Here is a 10,436-nt window from a genome sequence, read left to right as displayed (position 1 = left end):
AGCATCCTCCTGCCTCCCCATGTCTCCTGGGCATCCTGCGGGCATCCCTGCATCCCTGGGCATCCCCGGGCATCCGTGGACATCCATCCCTGCATCCTCCTGCATCCCCATGTCTCCTGGGCATCTCTGCATCCTCCTACATCCCCAGGTCTCCTGGGCATCCCCGGGCATCCGTGGACATCCATCCCTGCATCCTCCTGCATCCCCATGTCTCTTGGGCATCCCTGGGCATCTCTGCATCCTCCTACATCCCCAGGTCTCCTGGGCATCCCACGGGCATCCCTGCATCCGCACATCTCCTGGGCATCCCTGGGCATTCCTGGATCCTCCTGCATCCCTGAGCATCCCCCCCCCAGGGACCTGACCCAGCAGCTCCGTGCCCGCAGGGCACAGAGCCGGGCTCCCGGCTGCCCCCCGCCGTGTCCCTTCGGCCGGTGCCGCCCGCCCCACGCCGGCCCCCCAGACACCGAGCCGCCACCCGACACTCAGAAACGTTCGTCTTTATTGCCCTGCCGGGGACGTGCGGTTCCTCCCCGGCACAACCTAGAAAACGCTGAAAACCGTGTAAAAAGGGAGTTTGGCGGTGTCGGAAACCCGGCCGGGGCTCGGCGCCGAGCCGGGGGCTCGCACATGTGCCTGAGCGCCCGGGGCCACCCCTGCACCGGGGGGGGGGGGGCACACCGGGGGAGGCCTGCCCTCCCCAGCGGTGCCGGGGGACACTGCCACCCGGTCCAGGGACACGCAGATGGCTGAATGTGGCGTTTAAAAATAACCACACCTGTATTTGGCATTTCTTGGCTTTTCTCTCGCTGGGGCAGGGGGGCTTTCTGGGCTGGGGGGGGTGTATAAAAGCGATACGAAGCTCCAGTTCGCCGTGTATCCATAAGGCCACGTGGGAGGTTTGGGGTGGGTTGGGCCGGGGGGGCCGCTTGTGGCCCCCCCCTCACAGCTCCATGTCGGTGCCGCCGCACGACGGCTTCAGCGGGACCGAGTCGAAGCCGTCCGCCGTCCTCTGCGGAAAGCGCCGGGGAGAGTGGCGGATCCGCGTGGGGGAAACCGAGGCCGGGGAGGGGGGCGAGAACCACCAGCCCCCTCGCGCACCCGCGCCGGGAGCCGCAACCACCAGAGTGGCACCTGGCTGTGGCTTCTCTGGTGTCTACTATAGGGTTGTGCTCAGCCTCCAGCCCGGGTGAGCAGCTGGGTTGGGTGGGGACCTACCTTGGACGTGAACGACTTGATCTTGCCGAAAAGAGACTTCCTGCTGGCGAAGACGAGGTCGTCCTCGGCGTCTTCGCCCTCCATGATAGCGCAGCTATCCGGGGCCGGCAGCTCGCTGTCTTTGGCCGTGGAGTTCATCACCAGTTTGGAGTATTTGTACTCCAGCCTCGGGGACGGAGAGCGGAGCGGCGATGAGCCGCGGCGACCCGGGCGACGGGGACCGGCACGCGCGCGCGTGGTTTTTACTCACTTCTGGTTCTTCTTCCAGAAGTAGCAGGCGAGGACGGCGAGCAGCAGGGCGGCACAGGTGCCCGCCGAGATGCCCACCTTGAGCCAGAAGTCCGCGCTCCGGCAGACGCTCACTTGCTGCCGGGGCAGGGCGCTGCCGCCGCGGCACAGCCGGGGCTCGCGCCACACGTACGTGGTCCGCTGCGGGGCGGGGGGGGGGCTCAGCGGTGGCCGTCCCCGCTGGTCACAAGCCCCCCGCTGCCACCGCTGCCGTGGCCCTACCTGGAGGCCGCCGAGGCAGGCGCCGACGATGGCGCGGTAGTCGCCGGCGGAGCAGAGCGGGCAAGCCTCCGCCGTCTCCCAGAGGAAGTGGAAGGTGCAGCCGTCGCAGGTGCCGTCGGGGCATTTGCTGCGGGAAAAGGTGGCGGCGGGGGGGGCTTGGCCGGCCCCCGCGGTCCAGGGATGCTCCGGCTGCACGGAGCAGGCACATGGGGACCGTCCCCGGAGCAAGATGCCACCAGACCCATCCCAAAGGGATCTGGGCATCCGCAACGCCGCCGCGGGAAGCACCGGCTGGAGCCGAGTGGCACCGGGTGCAGCGACCCCGGGGTGGGGGGGGTTTGGGGGGGCACCAGGCGGCACGAGGATGCCACCACCTACCTGGGCACCGCCAGCGTCCCGGTGCCCGGCCGCAGCGGGTCGCAGCGCAGGCGGATGGCGGTGGCCCGGCCGGTGCTGCAGGACTGCGTCACCTCGTTGGACCTGCAAGAGGGGGGACACCGGGGGGGGGGACATGATGGATCAGCGCGGTGCCGGCAGCCCCCCCGCCCCGCGCGCCCACCGCGTCCCACCTGTAGAAGAAGATGACGTCGGGCAGCTCAGCGCTGGCAGGGGCAAAGTGCTCGGGGGGGGCGGCGATGCCGTCCAGCGCGGGACCCGCGGTGACACCTGCGGCGAGAGCAGGATGCGGCCACCGGGGCAGGTGGCCCAGCGAGAATCGGGGCAAAAACAGGGGTTTTAAAGCCATGGCGATGGCAGACTCACCGACGAGGCGGTCGGCCAGGCTGACGGGCTGCGAGGACACGGCGCTGCGGTAGCCCACCACGTCGGCGGGCACCACGATGGCCTGGCACGCGTAGGAGGTGACCGCGTGCGAGGAGCCCGGCTCGGCGGCGGGTGCCCGGGCCTCTGTCACGTTGTCGGCACACAACGCCAGCTTCCTCCCCTGCCGGAGGAGGGTGACGGCGGGCGGCGGCCGGTGTGCACGCGGGTGCACGGCGCTGCACGCGCGCTCGGGGACGTCCCCGTCGCGCCGAGCCCCGGACTCACGTGGTTGCCGCAGAGGCTGATGTTGAAGTGGTGGAAGTACTTGAGGCCTTTGGAGGTGAAGCTGGGCCCGCTGGAGAAGGCGGCCGGGGCGGCCAGCGCCGAGAAGTCGTAGCGCAGCGTGCGGCCCGCCAGCGCCAGGGAGAAGCTGCAGTTGTTGTAGCAGAGGGAGCGCGCCTGGGGACGGGGGACGCGGCCGTCGGCGCCGGCTGGCGTCGCCCCGCCGGGGCTGGAGACTGTCACCCACCCAGGGGAGCTGGTGTCACCCCCTCGGGGATGGCTGGGAGGGGCTGGCATCACCCCTAGGGAGCTGGATGGTGTCACCCGTTCAGCATGGCCAAAAGGGCTGGTGCCACTGCTCTGGGGCTGGATGGTGTCACCCACATGGGATGGCTGGTGTCAGCCCCTTGGGGACCACCAAGAGGAGCTGGCATCATCCCCCTGGGGCTGGATGGTGTCACCCCTTTGGGGACCACCAAGAGGAGCAGGTGTCATCCCCCTGGGGTTGGTGTCACCCACATGGGATGGCTGGTGGGGGCTGGTGTCACTCCCTTGGGGACCACCAAGAGGAGCTGGCATCACCCCTCTGGGGCTGGATGGTGTCACCCACATGGGATGGCTGGTGTCACCCCCTTGGGGACCACCATGAGCAGCTGGCATCACCCCTCTGAGGCTGGACGGTGTCACCCACATGGGATGGCTGGTGTCACCCCCTTGGGCACCACCAAGAGCAGCTGGCATCACCCCTCTGGGGCTGGATGGTGTCACCCCCTTGGGGACCACCACGAGGAGCTGGCATCACCCCTCTGGGGCTGGATGGTGTCACCCCCTTGGGGACCACCACGAGGAGCTGGCATCACCCCTCTGGGGCTGGATGGTGTCACCCATCCGGGATGGCTGAGGAAGGCTGGTGTCACCTCCTAGGGACGACTGGGAGAGATTGGCCTCCCCCGTTGGGGACCACTGGGGGGGGGTCCTGGCATCCCCCCGGGACAGAACAGTGTCACCCACATGGGACGGCCAGGTGACACCACCATCGCCCCTCGGGGCCCGCACCCGCATCCCACGGCCGGAGAGGCCACCGTCCCCCCTCGGGGACCCGCGCGGCACCACCCGGGGCGGGGCGGGGCGGGGGGGGGGGGCACCTTGTTGCTCTGGGTGCCGGGGCCGCAGGGCCCGCAGGCCCGGCTGCCGTGGGCCGGGCGGCCGCGCAGGTAGGTGCCGGGGCGGCAGGGCCGGCAGGCGCCCGAGGCCGCCTCCACGTAGTGACCGGGGGGGCAGGCGGCGCAGGACGGGCCCGCCGGCTCCCGGGCGCAGGGGCGGCAGGAGGAGGCCACGCCGCCCAGCACGTTGGTCACGTTGACCGAGTAGAGCTTGGCCACGTCGCCCGCGTACCGCCGGCCCTGGGGGGGGGGCACCTCCGGTGAGCGGCGGCCCCGGCGGCTCCCCCCCGGCCCCCCCGCCATCCCCCCGCTCACCGCCTCGCGGTAGGGCGTGCGCTGGAAGGCCCAGGTGAAGCTGGTGGTAGCGTTCCTCTCCACCACGTAGGTGTAGGACTGCTTCTCCTTGGGGCCCGTCCACGTCTCCACCGGCGTGTTGGTGCGCGAGTTGACGCCCTGCGGGCCGGGAGGGCGGCGGGCAGCGCGGGGGGGGGCGCCTCCGCCGTGTCCGTCCCCCCCCCTGCCCCGGCAGCCCACCGCTCACCACCATGAAGTAGAGCTCGCAGGCCACGCTGCAGACGGTCTCGAAGACGAAGGTGATCCTGGCCACCTCCTGCCTCTCCGCCTCCTCCGGCGGCGGCTGCGGCGGGCTGCGGGGGGGGGGCAGGCCATGGGGGGGCACCGCCGGGCACGGCTGCCCCGGAAGGAGGTGGGGGGGGACACCGGCCACCGCCTCACCTGAACCCCGGCACCACCAGCGTGAGGATCATGAAGTCGTTGTCGGAGGCCCCGGCCACCGTGTAGATGTAGTCGCCGGCCACCTCCCAGCCTGGGGGGGACACGGGCGCCCCGCTGAGCCGGGCCGGGCCGGGCCGGGCGGGATGGGGTCGGCCACCCTGGGGACACCCCGGGGACACCCCGGGGACGCCCGGCCGCTACCTGCCATGCCCTTGTACTCGAAGGTGACGCCGCTGAGCACCGTGGTCTCCATGGCCGGGGGCAGCACGTTCCACCAGCGGTACTCCAGGCCCAGCGCCGGCTCGGTGCCCGGCGGGCAGCTCGCGCAGCCTGACGGTGACGGTGACAGTGACAACCCTGCACGGTGGCACCCCGGCGGGGGGGGGGGGGAGAGGCTGCCGCGGCAGCCCCGAGGCCACGGTGAGGGCCGCGGCACCCTTACCGGAGCCGTTGGAGTAGGAGCCGTGGGGACAGGGCCGGCAGGCGCTGCCGTTGCTCTTGGAGAAGCCGGGGTTGCAGGGGGGGCACTTGCTTTTCGCCCCCGACGGCGGCAGCTTGGCCGCCTGCGGCAGCTCCTCGTTGCAGATTTTCGGCTCTGCCCACTTGAAGGTGAGCTGGGTCTGCGGGAGGGCGGCGGAGGAGCTGCGGGTGGCACGGCCCCGCGGGGGGGGGACACCCACCCGTCCCCCCCCGTCCCCTCCCCAAGCCCCTACCTCCTCGCTGCCGTCGCAGGCGGTGTGCGTGGAGAAGTAATCCTTGTCGGTGCAGGGCGGGCGCAGCTTGCAGGCGGCCGAGCCGGGCTCTGCGGGCGACGGGGGGGATGAGCGAGACCACCGGACCCCCCCCGGCCCCCGTTTCCCCCCCCCCCCGGCCGTTACCCGCGTAGGCGGCCGCCTCGCAGGGCTGGCAGGCAGCGGCCCCCTTGCCGGAGGAGGTGTCGGCGGGGCAGGGCTGGCAGGAGGACGAGCCGGCGGCGGCGGCGAAGGTGCCCGGTTTGCAGGGGAAGCACTCGGACGTGTAGGCGACGCCTGGGAGCGCGGCGGGGGGGTCAGGGCTGGGTGCCCCCCCCCGTGCTGACCCCCCCCCCGCCCCCCCGGCCGTGCTGCCCTACCTGTGATGGCCACGTTCCTCAGCAGCACGGGCTTGGGCGCCTTGGCCCACACGGAGAAGGCGGTGGTGCGCCAGTAGAGCACGTTGTTGCCGCGGCTCAGCTCCACCTGGGGACGGTGGCGGTGAGGGGGGGGCGGCCGGAGGGTCCCCCCCCCCCCCCCCCCCCCGCCCATGGGTGCTGCGCTCACGCTGTGAAACTCCCAGCCCTTGTCGGTGGTGCGCATCCAGCGCGACTCCTCCGCCGCCGGCTGGCACTGGTCGTTCTGCACCTGCGGGGACGGGGGGGGGACAAGGGGGGGACGGGGGCGCGTGCGACCCGCCGCACTCGGCCCCCCCCCTCCTCCGGTGCACCCCTGGCCCCTCCTGTTGTCCCCCCCGGCACAGCCACATCCCCCCCCCCTCATCCTCCTCTGGTCCCCATCGCTCCCCAGGACAGCCATGTCCCCCTGCCACCCTCACCCCTGTCACTCTGTCACCCCCCGGGATGGCCACGTCCCCCCACCACCCTTGTCTTCCTCCAGCCCTCATCACCCCCCCAAACGGCCACATCCCCCCCACCACCCTCCGGTCCCCGTCACCCCGCCGGACAGCCATGTCCCCCTGCCACCCTCGTCTTCCTCCAGCCCCCTTTGCCTCCAGGATGCCCATATCTCCCCCCCACCCTCACCCCTGTCACTCTGTAACCCCCCCCCCAGAAGGCCACAGCATCCTCATCCTCCTCCTGCCCCCATCACCCACCCTGGATGGCCACGTCCCCCTGCCACCCTCGTCCTCCTCCAGCCCTCATTGCCCCCCCAGACAGCCATGTCCCCCCGCCACCCTCAGCCTTCTGTCACCCCCTAGGACGGCCCCGTCCCCCTGCCACCCTCGTCCTCCTCCAGTCCCTGTCACCCCCCAGGACGGCCATGTCCCCCCACCACTCTCAGCCCCCCATCACCCCCCAGGGCAGCCACGTCCCCCCGCCACCCTCATCCTCCTCCAGCCCCTGGGATGGTCCCATCCCCCTGCCACCCTCGTCCTCCTCCAGCCCTCATCGCCCCCCCAGACAGCCATGTCCCCCCGCCACCCTCATCCTCCTCCAGCCCCTGGGATGGTCCCATCCCTCTGCCACCCTCGACCCCCATCACCCCTGTCACCCCCCGGGACGGCCACGTCCCCCCGCCACCCTCGTCCTCCTCCAGCCCCTGGGATGACCCCGTCCCCCTGCCACCCTCGACCCCCATCACCCCTGTCACCCCCCGGGACGGCCACGTCCCCCCGCCACCCTCGTCCTCCTCCAGCCCCTGGGATGACCCCGTCCCCCTGCCACCCTCGACCCCCATCACCCCTGTCACCCCCCGGGACGGCCACGTCCCCCCGCCACCCTCGTCCTCCTCCAGCCCCTGGGATGACCCCGTCCCCCTGCCACCCTCGACCCCCCTCACCCCTGTCACCCCCCGGGATGGCCACATCCCCCCGCCACCCTCGTCCTCCTCCAGCCCCTGGGATGGCCCCGTCCCCCTGCCACCCTCGACCCCCCTCACCCCTGTCACCCCCCGGGACGGCCACGTCCCCCCGCCACCCTCGTCCTCCTCCAGCCCCTGGGATGACCCCGTCCCCCTGCCACCCTTGACCCCCATCACCCCTGTCACCCCCCGGGACGGCCACATCCCCCCGCCACCCTCATCCTCCTCCAGCCCCTGGGATGACCCCGTCCCCCTGCCACCCTCAGCCCCTCATCATCCCCCAGGACAGCCACATCCCCCCCCACCCCCCGTCACAGCGGTGCCCCCCCGGGCGGGGTGGGGGTGGGGGTGGCAGGGACCCACGTACGAAGAACTCGAAGACGACGCTGCTGTCGGGGTAGATGTACTCGAAGGAGACGCTGCCCGGCTGCTTGAGGTCCACGGCGTACACGAGGGTGGCCGTGCACTCGTCCGTGTTGGAGGCGATGTACTCGCCCAGCGGCACCCACGTGGACCTGGGCGGGGGGGGCGGGGGGGGGGACAGCCGTCGGTGTCCCCAAGGCCAGCATCCCGCTCTGGGGGGGGGACACAACACGGGGCATGGGGGGCGGTTTTCCCCCCCGCAACGGGCGCACTCACGCCGTGCAGTTGCCCGCCGAGCCGCCCGGGCCGTCGCCGGGCTCCAGGTTGGCGGCGGCGGTGACGAAGCCGCGTGGCACCTCGTCCCACTCGTCGAAGCGGACGCCGGTGCCCAGCGAGTAGGTGCCGGCGGCGCAGGGCTCGCACACCTGCGCCGCCATGTCCAGGAACTCGCCCGCCTTGCAGGAGAAGGCTGCGGGGGGGGGGGGGGGGGACACGGGGGGGCCACTCAGCACCCCCACCGGCAACGCACCCCCCCGACACCCCCCCCCCCGGCGCCTTACAGCACTCGGTGCCCTTGACGGGGTCCGGCAGGCCGGTGCAGAGCCCCGGCGCGTGGGGCACGGCCACCCTCCAGCGCGAGCCCGAGCTGTCGCACGCCGTGTACTCGTAGTGGTACTCGGACTGCGAGGGAGAAAGGCCCCCGCGGGGCTTTTTCGCCGCTTATTTGCGGCTCCGGCAGGGATGCGCCCGCCGCGCGGGTGGGAAAACCGAGGCCCGAAGCGGCCGCGGCGCTTCCCTACGGCTTGCGGCTAAAACCTCCCGGTTTTATCATTTTTCCCACTTTAGGAGGGGGGAAACGGGCTCCCCCACCCCGGCTGCACCCGCCGAGACGGGGCCGCGACGGCCGCCCGGGATGTCTCGCCGGCTTCCCGGGCCGCGGCGCCCCAGGTCCGGCCTCGCCGGCGCTCGGCAAACAGGTTTCCCGGCGCTCCCGGATGCGCCGGCCGGCTCCCGGATCCCGGCGCTGGCTCCCGCCCCGGGTGGGGGGCGAGGTGCGAGGGGGGGGCTATTCCCCGCCGCGTATTAAGGAGCGGGAGGAGAAAGCGGAGCGTGGGGCCCCCCCGGCTGCGCCCTCGAAACCGGCACCCGCTCAAGGCCGGCGGCGAAGGCGACACCGCGGTTGATCCCCGCGCGCCGAGGCCGGGTGTCAGCGCCCGCTTTGGGGCCGGCTCCCCGCTGCCGAACTTTGCTCCGCAGCGACGGGCCGCCGGGCTGCACGGGAACGGGGGGGTCTCCGCGCCCGGTGCCGGCGGGAGAGGATGCGGCCGGATCCGGCCGCGGCCGAGCGTTTCGGTGCAACAAAAAATAATTGGATCGTGGCAAAAAAACCAAATCTATATATAAGGCCCCAGAGGCGAAGCGGCGCCAAGGCCCTGGGAACGGGCAGCGTGCCGGCAGCCGGCGCGGGAGGCAGAAATAACCCCCCCGAGCCGCGTGGTGAAATGGCACGGGGGGGGGGGGCAGCGCGGCCCCCATAGGGCCCCCCCACATGGCCTCCGGCCCTGCCCCACGCACCTTGCAGCCCCCCGCCCTGTCCATAGGGGAGCGGCCCTGTATCCCCTGTGCTGCGGGGGGGGCCTATGCCCCCCCCAGCCCCCTCGGGCACCCGCTCTGCTTCCCTCGTGCTATAGGGGCCCGTGGGAACCCCCCAGGGCCCTAAATCCCACTGGGGGTCCCCTGCCCCCACCATGGTATAGGACTCCCCCCCACACACTATAGGGACCAGCCCCCTCCTCGTACTCCCTTCCCTATAGGAGCCCCTCCACGCAGTGCTACCCCATATGGGATGTGCCGTGGTCCCGCCCGGCCCATAGGGCACTGGCCTGGGTCATGCAGTGCTATAGGGCCCCCCCCCACTATAGGGGATCCCCCCACACTACAGGGGTCCGCATGCTATAGGGCCCCTCCACACTATAGGGCACCCCCCCACGCTATAGGGGTCCACATGCTATAGGGCCCCCACACACTATAGGGCACTCTGCACACTATAGGGGCTCCCTGCATGCTATAGGGCACCCCCCCACTATAGGGGACCCTCCATGCTATAGGGACTCCCCCACGCTATAGGGCACCCCCCCACTATAGGGGCCCATGCTATAGGGCATCCCCATGCTATAGGGGCCCTCCACACTATAGGGTCCGCATGCTATAGGGCCCCCCACACTATAGGGGCCCCCCCACGCTATAGGAGACCCTCCCTGCTATAAGGGCCCCCCCTGCTATAGGGCATCCCTGCTACAGAGGCTCCCCACATGCTATAGGGGTTCCCACACTATAGGGCCCCCCCCGCTATAGGGCACCCCCCCGCTATAGGGGCTCCCCACACGCTATAGGGGTTCCCATGCTATAGGGGCCCTCCACGCTATAGGGTCCGCATGCTATAGGGCTCGCCACGCTATAGGGCACCCCCCCACGCTATAGGAGACCCTCCCTGCTATAAGGGCCCCCCCCCCCCCGCTATAGGGCATCCCCGCTACAAAGGCTCCCCGCTCGCTATAGGGGTTCCCACGCTATAGGGGCCCCCCCGCTATAGGGCACCCCCCCGCTATAGGGGCTCCCCGCACGCTATAGGGCCCCCCCCGCTATAGGGGCTCCCCGCACGCTATAGGCCCCCCCCGCTATAGGCCCCGTCGCCGGTACCTCCTTGCAGGCGTGTAGCCGCTCCTCGGCGCGGCGCGGCGGCACCGCGGCCGCCACCCACAGCGCCAGCAGCACCCGCCGCGCCCCGGCGGCCCCGGCCATGGCGAGCGGCGGCGGCGGCGGCAGCGCTCGGCCCCGCGCACCGGCG

The 10,436-nt window shown here is 71.7% G+C and overlaps 1 protein-coding gene across 2 annotated transcripts; it reads right to left on the bottom strand.

Annotated features, from left to right (window-relative positions):
• Positions 1–484: 484 nt before the first annotated feature.
• ELAPOR1 (endosome-lysosome associated apoptosis and autophagy regulator 1) lies at positions 485–10,436 on the bottom strand. Of its 2 annotated transcripts, XM_064498062.1 has the most exons (22): positions 10,289–10,436; positions 8,149–8,269; positions 7,865–8,057; positions 7,593–7,740; positions 5,969–6,049; positions 5,782–5,887; positions 5,549–5,698; positions 5,384–5,472; positions 5,113–5,290; positions 4,872–5,000; positions 4,671–4,761; positions 4,477–4,582; positions 4,251–4,388; positions 3,918–4,175; positions 2,776–2,949; positions 2,491–2,671; positions 2,298–2,394; positions 2,107–2,208; positions 1,729–1,855; positions 1,469–1,647; positions 1,219–1,384; positions 485–1,012 (listed from the first exon to the last, which is right to left on the bottom strand). In XM_064498062.1, exons 1-22 carry the CDS (start codon positions 10,388–10,390, stop codon positions 944–946), a joined length of 2,985 nt encoding a protein of 994 aa, XP_064354132.1. In that variant the 5' UTR covers positions 10,391–10,436; the 3' UTR covers positions 485–943. The 2 variants fall into 2 exon arrangements, with proteins under 2 accessions (XP_064354132.1, XP_064354131.1); XM_064498061.1 differs by lacking the exon at positions 3,918–4,175 and having other exon boundaries at positions 10,289–10,415.

The sequence above is a fragment of the Dromaius novaehollandiae genome, chromosome 27 (genome assembly GCF_036370855.1).
Source record: "Dromaius novaehollandiae isolate bDroNov1 chromosome 27, bDroNov1.hap1, whole genome shotgun sequence".
NCBI classification, from domain to species: Eukaryota; Metazoa; Chordata; class Aves; order Casuariiformes; family Dromaiidae; genus Dromaius; species Dromaius novaehollandiae.
Note: the sequence above shows the minus strand (reverse complement) of the source record. Positions and strands in the feature narration are given on the sequence as shown.

Bases quoted from the DNA above. Each gene is read 5' to 3' on its own strand.
- ELAPOR1 (XM_064498062.1), bottom strand. From the start codon at position 10,390: ATGGCCGGGGCCGCCGGGGCGCGGCGGGTGCTGCTGGCGCTGTGGGTG. The intron at 2,950-3,917 runs GTGCCCCCCCCC...CCCCGTCCCCAG, and splicing joins CCGGCACCCAGAGCAACAAG to GCGCGCTCCCTCTGCTACAA. The intron at 2,209-2,297 runs GTGGGACGCGGT...CCCCTCTTGCAG, and splicing joins GACGTCATCTTCTTCTACAG to GTCCAACGAGGTGACGCAGT.